We start from the raw sequence: 12,254 nt of genomic DNA on the forward strand, positions 1-12,254 counted from the left end.
GAATCAGCTGTGTAGTGCTGGGGCGAAAACCAAACCGTTCACCCAGGGGGGGACCCTAGGACTGTGTTTAGGAGACCCTGGTCTATATCATAGAAGATTCTAAGAAGATCCGAACACACTGCAGAACATGGAGCTGTTTCCTTTGGAATTATGTCAGTTTCTCCTTTTCAGTGAATCACCACCTGTCCAAGTGTGCCATGATTTTCTACAATTTCTCTTTTTTGTTTCTTTAAATCCTTTCCCTCGCAGGCCTATAGTGAATTATTAATGACTGCACTGAGAAATAATCTCTCTCTGCCTATCTCTCTGTGCCAGGATGAGGATAATTATAATGAAGATTATGCCAAGAGTCGATTTTAATGGTTATCATCGTCCTCACTCCTCTCTCTCTCTCCCTTTCTTTCTCTTTATTATATTCCCCTCCGTCCAGGTCTGCCTGTCAAAACCGAGACTGGGAGGTCTGGGGTGTACAGCGCGCCCACCTCGGCTTCGGAACGCACCCCATCCCGTCCTAAAGTCACAGAGAAGATCACACTGGGTTCCCATGGCAACTCGGCCTTCCAGCCAATCACGGCCAGCTGTAAGATCGTCCCCCAGGGACAGTTGCCCAGCCCCTCCGAGTCCCCCGGGAAATCCTTTCAGCCAATCACCATGAGCTGTAAGATTGTGTCAGGTAACTACCTCCCAATGGGATCTGGCTGTACTGGAGTGGGAGGAGGGAAGGGGTTGTGAGTTGATTAATAATTCAATGTTGTTATTTAGATTTTTGTTTTCATAGTCAGTCAGACCCACTCTTAGTGTCAGTGGAGACTTCTGTTTGATTTGTTTTGTTATTCCCCCCAACATTAAGAAACTATAGGGCCAAACTCAGTTTTTAAACACCGTCTCTTAAGATTGAAAAGGTTTTGAATTTCAAAAGTGAGGCACAAGCGCATTAAGGAAATCTTTAAATCGATTTTTGTTCATGAGCTTTTTTTTAAGATACAGAGCTTTAGAAAATAGCATGTTTTAAAATGAATATCTTTATAATGAGCGTGTTGTTTGTGATTTTGTTTTGATCCCAAAGGTTCACCCATCTCCACACCCAGCCACTCGCCCCTCCCCCGTATCCACACCTCCACCCCGGTACACACCAAACAGGGCTCCTCCGTACTCAACAACCCTTACATCATTGTCGACAAGCCCGGCCAGGTCATCGGCATGGCAGCGAATTCCGGCGCCTCCACAGGTACGCTACTGCTCCGCTCGACAGCTCCACTCTTGCCCCTAGATTCTAGACACTGATCTAAGAACAGTTTTGCTGGTTTTCCCTAATGGTTAAAGTTATGATTTGGGTTAGGTTTTTGGGTTAGCTCCTGCAGCACAATGTGAGGATGTACTGTAGACTGTGCCTCCCACATAGCAGATGATAATGGTGTTGTAGGCTCTCCTCGGCCACTGTAGGGCCAACGTTCCCCTCCCACACACCACCGTTACAAACATCCCAAGGCTGAATCTAGTACACTCTTACTTCTCTCCTCTGATAAACCACAGTTGATTATATTCTCTAAGCCTGAACTCTTTCAGTTGTCTCCTCTCTCTCTCCCTCCTTCTGTCTCTCTCTCCATAAACCATGACTTGATGCTGCAGCTTTTTGATGGTATGAGAGGGGCTTCCATTGTGACAGGAACTATTGCTGTACTGCTGTGTTCCGTGGCTCAGTGTCCGGGACAGATGACTTTTTGATGGTATGAGAGGGGCTTCCATTGTGACAGGAACTACTGCTGTGTTCCGTGGCTCAGTGTCCAGGACAGATTACTGGACAGTGCAGGGGGAGGGGGTTCGACATTCAGAGGTGTGTGTGCTGGTGAGTCAGATTGCTATTTTATAGCCCTCGCAGGTATACAGCGTGGGAGGCTGTGTGTGAGATTGAGGAATTCTTTTGGTTTTGTGTATACCAGTAACTTTGATGGGGTGGTGGCCACAAAAAAATCTGAACTCATCATGAGGGGCTGCAGTGCCACATGCAGACCCACACATGCAGTCAGAGCCTATCGCTAGCCTTTTGGGGGCCCTAAGTGAAATTAGTATGGGGCAGAGAGAAAAATGTGCAGTTTTACAGCAAATGTTCTGCAATTCTACACATTTTGCCATAGGTGGAGAGAAATGTTTTCAGTTTTTAATATGGTGTCTGAGTGAGAGTGACAAACAAAATCAATGGGCGACCCTCGGTCGGGAATTCGACCATGATTACTACAAGTTGAAATCGCTGTTTAGACGAACTTACCAATCTAAAAAAAAAAAGTGAACTGACATGGGCTGTTTGAGTGACTGACATAACAAGAGCAAAACTGCTGATGCACAACCTAAGTTGGAAATATCACCTTGTGTATTCTACAGTAAATTGAGACCCTGACTGAGTTCCAAAAAATATATATACAGTACCAGTCAAATGTTTTAGAACACTTACTCATTCAAGGGTTTTCCTTTATTTTTACTATTTTCTACATTGTAGAATAATAGTGAAGACATAAACTATGAAATAACACATATGGAATTATGTAGTAACCAAAAAGTGTTAAACAAATTAAAACATATTTTATAAACTCAGGGTTTCAGGACCCCTTTTTCAGGACCCTGTCTTTCAAGATCATTTGTAAAAATCCAAATAACTTCACAGATCTTCATTGTAAAGGGTTTAAACACTGTTTCCAGTGCTTGTTCAATGAACCATAAACTATTAATAAACATGCACCTGTGGAACGGTCGTTAAGACACAAACAGCTTACAGACGGTAGGCAATTAAGGTCACAGTTATGAAAACTTAGGACACTAAAGAGGCCTTTTTAATGACTCTGAAAAACACCAAAAGAAAGATGCCCAGGGTCCCTGCTCATCTGCGTGATCGTGCCTTAGGCATGCTGCAAGGAGGCATGAGGACTGCAGATGTGGCCAGGGCAATAAATTCCAATGTCCGTACTGTGAGACGCCCAAGACAGCGCTACAGGGAGACAGGACGGACAGCTGATCGTGCTCGCAGTGGCAGACCACGTGTAACAGGATCGGTACATCCAAATATCCCACCTGCAGGACAGGTACAGAATGGCAACAACAACTGCCCGAGTTACACCAGGAATGCACAATTCCTCCATCAGTGCTCAGACTGTCCGCAATCTGCTGAGAGAGGCTGGACTGAGGGCTTGTAGGCCTGTTGTAAGGCAGGTCCTCACCAGACATCACCGGCAACAACGTCGTCTTTGGACACAAACAGGACTGGCAAAAAGTGCTCTTCACTGACGAGTCGCAGTTTTGTCTCACCAGGGATGATGGTCGGATTCGCAATTATCATCCAACAAATGAGTGTTTCACCTAGGCCTGTACTCTGGAGCGGGATCGTTTTGGAGGTGGAGGGTCCGTCATTGTCTGGTGCGGTGTGTCACAGCATCATCGGACTGAGCTTGTTGTCATTGCAGGCAATCTCAACAATGTGTGTTACAGGGAAGAACTCCTCCTCCCTCATGTGGTACCCTTCCTACAGTCTCATCTACAATCTCATCCTGACATGACCCTCCAGCATGACAATGCCACCAGCCATATTGCTCGTTCTGTGCGTGATTTCCTTCAAGACAGGAATGTCAGTGTTCTGCCATGGCGAAGAGCCCGAATCTCAATCCCATTAAGCACGTCTGGAACCTGTTGGATTGGAGGGTGCCTTGGTGGAAGAGCGGGGTAACATCTCACAGCAAGAACTGGCAAATACTGACTGTCAGATACTGACTGTTACTTTTGATTTTGACCCCCCCCCTTTGTTCAGGGACACATTATTCCATTTATGTTAGTCACATGTCTGTGGAACTTGTTCAGTTTATGTCTCAGTTGTTGAATCTTGTTATGTTCATACAAATATTTACACATGTTAAGTTTGCTGAAAATAAACGCAGTTGACAGTGAGAGGACGTTTCTTCTTTTGCTGGGTTTATTTAAGATTCTCCAAAGTAGCCACCCTTTGCCTTGATGACAGCTTTGCACACTCTTGGGATTTTCTCAACCAGCTTTATGAGGAATGCTTTTCCAAGTGTCTAGAAGGAGTTCTTACCTATGCTGAGCACTTGTTGACTGCTTGTCCTTCACTCTGCGGTCCATCTCATCCCAAACCATCTCAATTGGGTTGAGGTCGGGAGATTGTGGGGCCCAGGTCATCTAATGGATGGTGTATCGCTGCAGAATGCTGTGGTAGCCATGTTGGTTAAATAAATCACAGACAGTATCACCAGCAAAGAACCCCTACACCATAACACCACCTCCTCCATGCTTTACGTTGGGAAATACACATGCGGAGATCATCTGTTTACCCTCACCGCGTCTCACAAAGACACAGCGGTTGGAACCAAAAATCTTCATCAGACTCATCAGACCGAAGAACAGATTTCCACCTATCTAATGTCCATTGCTCGAGTTTCTTGGCCCAAGCAAGTCTCTTCTTCTTATTGGTGTCCTTTAGTTGTTGTTTTTTTGCAGCAATTCAACTATGAAGGCCTGATTCACGCAGTCTTCTCAGAACAGTTGATGTTGATATTTTTCTGTTACTTAAACACTGTGTAGCATTTATTTGGGCTGCAATTTCTGAGGCTGGTAACTCTAATGAACTTATCCTCTGCAGCAGAGGTGACTCTGGGTCTTCCTTTCCTGTGGCGGTCCTCATGAGAGCCAGTTTCATCATAGCGGTCTTTGCGACTGCACTTGAAGAAACTTTCAAAGTTCTTGTAATTTTCCAGATTGACGGACCTTCATGTTTTAAAGTAATGATGACTGTTGTTTCTCTTTGCTTATTTGAGCTGTTCTTTCCATAATATGGACTTAGTCTTTTACCAAATAAGGCTGTCTTCTGTATACCACCCCTATCTTGTCACAACACAACTGATTGGCTCAAACACATTAAGAAGGAAAGAAATTCCACAAATTAACTTAAGGCACACCTGTTTACTGAAATGCATTCCAGGTAACTATCTCATGAAACTGGTTGAGAGAATGCCAAGAGTGTGCTACGCTGTCATCAAGGCAAAGGGTGGCTCACCTTGGTTTCACCAGACCAGAGAATCTTCTTTCTTGGTCAGAGTCCTTTAGACCTCTTGGCAAACTCCAAGCAGGATGTCGTGCCTTTTACTGAGGAGTTGCTTCCCTCTGGCCACTCTACCATAAAGACCTGATTGGTGGAGAGGTGCAGAGATGTTTGTCCTTCTGGAAGGTTCTCCCATCTCCACAGAGGAACTCTGGAGCTCTGTCAGAGTGACCATTGGGTTCTTGGTCTCCTCCCTGACCAAGGCCATTCTTCCCCGATTGTTCAGTTTGGCTGGGCGGCGAGCTCTAGGAAGATGGAGGCCACTGTGTTCTTGGGGACCTTCAATTCTGCAGAATTTTTTAGGTACCCTTCCTCAGATCTGTGCCTCAACACAATCCTGTCTCGGAGCTCTACGGACAATTACTTCAACCTCATGGCTTGGTTTTTTTCTCTGACTCTGTGGGACCTTAATATAGACAGGCGTGTGCCTTTCCAAATCATGTCCAATCAATTGAATTTACCACAGGTGGACTCCAATCAACTTGTAGAACCATCTCATGGATGATCAGTGGAAACAGGATGCACCTGAGCTCAATTTCGAGTCTCAAAATGGTCTGAATACTTATGTAAATATGTTTTTCCTTTTGTTTTGTTTTTTGTTTTTTTATCTAAGAAATCTAAAAACCATTATGGGGTATTGTGTGTAGGTTGAGGGAAAACAAATATTTAATCCATTTTAGAATGAGGTTGTAACGTAACAAAATGTGTAAAAAGTAATCGGGTCTGAATTCTTTCCGAATGCATTGTATATATTTTTTGCTTTTGTAATTTGATCCGGGGCTTACATTATTTTGTGCACAGGGCTGCCAGTTGCCCATCCCTGGTGTATACTGACTAGGCTACGCTTCATTGTAAATTCAATTACAGAATGTGTGTGTTGGCATTTGGCCGTTCAATGTATCAGTGTCAGTCTCAAGTGGAGCACAGTGAAATCACATTCTCCCACTGCTGTACTTCAGCGCTTTGTAGCTACCATTCACATTCCAGTCATGTGCTCTGCTCTCCCACACAGCCTCTCCCATATCCCATACATCCACCAACGCTTAGTTTCAACTGATCCAGGGCGGGCGGAGAGGTTTAAAGTGTTCCAGGTTATTTCAAGCTGATGTTGGAGTTTGAGCTGATTCACTTAGTTTTCCTTAGTTTCTCTTTTTCTCTCAATAGCTTCGTTTTAGTGCTGTAACCCACCTTAAGCTTTTGAATTCAATATCACTGTGAACCTGACAGATGTCATTACCAGGACCCAGTCTCAGGCAGTGACCAAAATACATTTCGATAATTGATTGATGGTTTCTGTCTTACAGGAAGTCCCACAGCCAAGCAGTCGGTTGCGGCCCAGGTGACTCGCTCTCCGGCCCCCAAGGTTCACACAGGCAGCTTCCTGTCCTCAGGGGTCAAGGTGAGTTACACAGAGCTGACATAGATAATGGCTGGGTCACCACGGTAAAATATTCAGGAAACCGTTTAATATCCAGGGCCCGATTTTCATCTTGTGGCTAAGTTCATTGTTAGAACCTTCACAGGAGCATTGTTAAATCTGAGAATTGTTTACCAAAACCATTGTTATTAACGTTGCACTTGAAAACACGCGTAATCTAACACCTGCCTCAGACAACTCATAGAACAGCTAAGTGAGTCATTAGATGCTTATTTGTGCTTCACATTATACACAGATAAACAGAATCACACTAGCTGTGTTTGAATACTCATACTAACCGCACTAACTGTGCAATTTGTGAGGTGAATTGAGTATATAGTATGGTTATTGGTCATAGTATGATGTAGTTAGTATGCCAAAAGTTCCCGGATGTCGTACTAAATTAGCTAAAATATGAAGTATATATGCAGAGGACACTATTTCTGTACTTTAGGGCCCATATGCAGTTCTTCAGGAAATGGGCGTGGCTTCACATCGTGTTCAGATTTGGCGGAAATATGCAGACAATGAGAGCGGATACAAGTTCATTGCTTTAACTAATTATGACAAATGTTGAACAATGTAATAAAGTAATGACTTTTCAAATAAGTTACCTTACAGCATATGTTGGTTGACAATTTGTTAACTACGCTGTCCGAACCACATAGCATATCATTACAGCAGTATGTACCGGTATGTTAGCTAGCTACTTATATATCAAACTTGCCAGTATATTAACTATAGGCTATCTAACTAACGACCCAGCGTTTATTGACTTGGTTATTCCCGCCATTCTTAGCTTAGCTAATTGGTATAGTCGTTGAGCGTTCTCAATGGGTGCTTTCGTAAATTCAGTCTGTCCATCTACTCAGATTTCAGAGCACTCTCGTCTGAGGACCAGAACACAGAATAAGGAATTTAAGAGCACTCAACACCCGTTGAATATGTCTGCAAAAAGTGTAATTAAATTGTTGCCAGCAGCAAACGGACCATCTGACAACGCTCTGAATTTACAAACGGACCATCTGACAACGCTCTGAATTTACAAACTGACCATCTGACAACGCTCTGAATTTACAAACGGACCATCTGACAACGCTCTGAATTTACAAACGGACCATCTGACAACGCTCTGAATTTACAAACGGACCATCTGACAACGCTCTGAATTTACAAACGGACCATCTGACAACGCTCTGAATTTACAAACGGACCATCTGACAACGCTCTGAATTTACAAACGGACCATCTGACAACGCTCAGAATTTACAAACGGACCATCTGACAACGCTCTGAATTTACAAACGGACCATCTGACAACGCTCTGAATTTACAAACGGACCATCTGACAACGCTCTGAATTTACAAACGGACCATCTGACAACTCTCTGAATTTACAAACGGACCATCTGACAACGCTCTGAATTTACAAACGGACCATCTGACAACGCTCTGAATTTACAAACGGACCATCTGACAACTCTCTGAATTTACAAACGGACCATCTGACAACTCTCTGAATTTACAAACGGACCATCTGACAACGCTCTGAATTTACAAACGGACCATCTGACAACACTCTGACTTTACAAACGGACCATCTGACAACGCTCTGAATTTACAAACGGACCATCTGACAACGCTCTGAATTTACAAACGGACCATCTGACAACGCTCTGAATTTACAAACGGACCATCTGACAACGCTCTGAATTTACAAACGGACCATCTGACAACGCTCTGAATTTACAAACGGACCATCTGACAACGCTCTGAATTTACAAACGGACCATCTGACAACGCTCTGAATTTACAAACGGACCATCTGACAACGCTCTGAATTTACAAACGGACCATCTGACAACTCTCTGAATTTACAAACGGACCATCTGACAACGCTCTGAATTTACAAACGGACCATCTGACAACGCTCTGAATTTACAAACGGACCATCTGACAACTCTCTGAATTTACAAACGGACCATCTGACAACTCTCTGAATTTACAAACGGACCATCTGACAACGCTCTGAATTTACAAACGGACCATCTGACAACGCTCTGAATTTACAAACGGACCATCTGACAACGCTCTGAATTTACAAACGGACCATCTGACAACGCTCTGAATTTACAAACGGACCATCTGACAACGCTCTGAATTTACGAGTGCACTCTGGCTCTGGACAAATCTTAACGCTACAGCAATACAACAATTCTATGATTCCAACTTTGTGGCAACAGTTTGGGGAAGGCCCTGTCCTGTTTTAGCATGACAATGCCCCTGTAAACAGAAATGTTTGCCGAGATCAGTGTGGAAAGACCTGACTGGCCTGCACAGAGCCCTGATCTCAACCCCATCTAACACCTTTGGGATGAATTGGAGCGCCGACTGCGAGCCAGGCCTAAACGCCCAACAACAGTGTCCGAACTCACTAATACTCTTGTGGCTGAATGGAACCAAGTCCCCACAGCAGTGTTCCAACATCTAGTGGAAGCCTTCCCAGAAGAGTGGAGGCTGTTATAGGAGCAATGTTCCAACATCTAGTGGAAGCCTTCCCAGAAGAGTGGAGGCTGTTATAGCAGCAATGTTCCAACATCTAGTGGAAGCCTTCCCAGAAGAGTGGAGGCTGTTATAGCAGGAAAGGGGGGACCAACACCGTATTCATTCCCATGATTTTGGACTGTGATGTTTGACATGCAGGTGTCCACATACTTTTGGCAATGCCAATGAGTCTGAGAGTGGTTACATTTCTCCAGCCCCAACCCTTTTAGTTTTTTACCCAAGTGGTGGGATATGCCTTGTTATTATTTCAACTGCAGATTGCCATTTCCATTTTAAACCCTGAATACACAGGCGTCTTCCATGAATGACTTTGATCACTAAAGTCTTAACCTGTCATGAGTACTTTTCATAGAACTCTTTCTGACCGAACAGTGTTGAGCTTCCAGGAGATTTATGTCAGAGCCAACCCAGCAGTCTGTGTGGTATAGTGACTTCCTGTCTCTGTAGACACTTCCTCCCTTGAACAACACTCTCGCTCTCTCGCTCTGTGTATTATTAATAGTGTGCCACTCTGCCAGGGTGCTATCTTCAGCAGCTGTAGGCAGCCACTTGGCAAGACATTTAACTGGGACATCATTCTAAAAGGGAATTGCATTACAGAGGGAATAACTGCAAGGTTCTATATCTAAACACACGTGTTTGTTTTGCTCTCCTTGTGGGGACCAAACAATTGATTCCCATTAAAAAATTATACATTCCCTAACCCCTAAATGTAACCCTTAACCTAACTTAAACCCAACCATAATTGTTTCCCTAACCCCTAAATGTAACCATTAACCTAACTTAAACCTAACCCCTAAATGTAACCCTTAACCTAACTTAAACCTAACCCCTAAATGTAACCCTTAACCTAACTTAAACCTAACCCTAATTGTTTCCCTAACCCCTAAATGTAACCCTTAACCTAACTTAAACCTAACCCCTAAATGTAACCCTTAATCTAACTTAAACCTAACCCTAATTGTTTCCCTAACCCCTAAATGTAACCCTTAACCTAACTTAAACCTAACCCCTAAATGTAACCCTTAACCTAACTTAAACCTAACCCCTAAATGTAACCCTTAACCTAACTTAAACCTAACACCTAAATGTAACCCTTAACCTAACTTAAACATAACACTAATTGTTTCCCTAACCCCTAAATGTAACCCTTAACCTAACTTAAACCTAACCCCTAAATGTAACCCTTAACCTAACTTAAACCTAACCCTAATTGTTTCCCTAACCCCTAAATGTAACCCTTAACCTAACTTAAACCTAACCCAAATTGTATCTCCTAAGCCTAAAATAGCCTTTTTCCTTGTGGGGACTCACAGGTCTGAATGTTCTTTGTACTATCCTTTTGAGGACTTCTGGTCCCCACAAGGATAGTAAAACCCCCCAAAAACACACAGAGATGGTGTCAAACCCCTGTAATAAAATCAACCCACTCCCCAAACTCTCCACAGATGATGAAACCCAATTTCAGGGCAGATGAATTCCGACAGTACTGTAGGCAGGAACGCTGTGCTGCTGTGATACTCAGCATCAAACTTGAACCCACAGCACTGTTTCTTTCTCTGCTGGGCAGCACCAAGCCTTCTCTCTCTGCGGGGGCTGAAAATAAAGTAGGGTCCTTTGTGATCTGTCAGTCGCTGTCATTAAAACCAATGCCTAATCACAACAATGATATTGACTTATTGTATTAACTATCCAATGTTGAGTGCTCACTCTTTTTTGCTTTGCTGTTTTTTTCTAGCCTGTTTCGAAGGGGACAGAATTTGAATACCTCTTGACTTATTCCACATTTTGTTCTGTTTACAGCCTGAATTCAAAGTGGGTTAGAAAAGTCTCTAAGTGCTTTCCACACCTGTTTTGTGCAGCATTTGTCCATTTATTCTTTTTTTTAAAAATGCGTTCAAACTGTGAAATTGGTTCTTGATCATTGTTAGACAACCATTTTCAGATCTTGCAATAGTTGTACTACATATACAGTACCAGTCAAAAGTTTGGACACACCTACTCATTCAAGGGTTTTTCTTTATTTTTACTATATTCTGCATTTGTAGAATAATAGTGAATACATCAAAACTATGAAATGACACATATGGAATCATGTAATAACCAAAAAAGTGTTAATTAAACAAATCCAAATATATTTTATATTAGAGATTCTTCAAAGTAGCCACCCTTTCTGCAATGTTTGTGATTCATCCACAGTCATTTAACTCTGTATCTGTCTTAAAGACACCATTGGCCTCATGGTGAAATCCCTGAGCGGTTTCCTTCCTCTGCGGCAACTGAGTTAGGACCCCTGTATCTTTGTAGTGACTGCTTGTATTGATACACCATCAATACACCATTTAATAACTTCACCATGCTCAAAGAGATATTCAATGTCTGCTTTATTTAGACCTATATTCCAATAGGTGCCCTTTGTGAGGCGTGGGACAACCTTCCTGGCCTTTGTGGTTTGAATCTGTGTTTGAAATTCACTGCTCGACTGAGGGACTTTTAAAGATAATTGTATGTGTGGGGTACAGAGATGAGGTAGTCATTCAAAACTCATGTTAAACACTATTACTGCATTATTGAGTCCATGCAACTTATGTGGCTTGTTTAGCAAATGTGTACTCATTAATTTATTTAGGCTTGCCACAACAAAGGGAATGAATACTTATTGACTCAAGACATTTCAGCATTAATTCGTGAAAAATTAGTAAAAACCATAATTCCACTTTGACTTTATGGGGTATTGTGTGTGTAGGCTTGTGATAAAAAAATCTAAGTTGTATCCATTTTGAAATTCAGTTGTATCCATTTTGAAATGTGGAGAAGTCAAGGGGTGTGAATAATTTTAAAAAGGTTGCTTCTAGCACGGGTAGTCCTTGTGGTAATGTTCTTTCTCTGACTTCTGCAGGTCATTATCAAGCAGGAGCCGGGGGAGGTTCCCACTCAGCACCAGCAGCAGATGGTTTCCTCGGTAACGGCAGCCCAGCAGACTGCCGCCGCAGCAACGCAGCAATTTGTCGCAGTGAAGGGAGGTCACGTGATCTCCATGTCGCCACAGAAACAGACAGGAGGGGCCAGTGGGGCAGGGGCCCCACCCAGCAAGGTATCAGACACACACACGGACACATACACACACACACACACACACACTTGAACTTCTAGTCATGGCTCATCCTATGTAAC

The 12,254-nt window shown here is 43.1% G+C and overlaps 1 protein-coding gene across 1 annotated transcript in view; it reads left to right on the forward strand.

The window, feature by feature from the left end:
- yeats2 (YEATS domain containing 2) overlaps positions 1-12,254 on the forward strand; it is a 66,413-nt gene that overhangs the window by 19,659 nt on the left and 34,500 nt on the right. Inside the window, 4 exon segments of the mRNA XM_046359469.1 lie at positions 431-673; positions 1,067-1,228; positions 6,403-6,497; positions 11,980-12,174. Of these exon segments, the coding sequence (XP_046215425.1) occupies positions 431-673; positions 1,067-1,228; positions 6,403-6,497; positions 11,980-12,174 (695 nt within the window).

Source organism: Oncorhynchus gorbuscha, linkage group LG08 (assembly GCF_021184085.1).
Source record: "Oncorhynchus gorbuscha isolate QuinsamMale2020 ecotype Even-year linkage group LG08, OgorEven_v1.0, whole genome shotgun sequence".
In the NCBI taxonomy this organism is placed as follows: domain Eukaryota; kingdom Metazoa; phylum Chordata; class Actinopteri; order Salmoniformes; family Salmonidae; genus Oncorhynchus; species Oncorhynchus gorbuscha.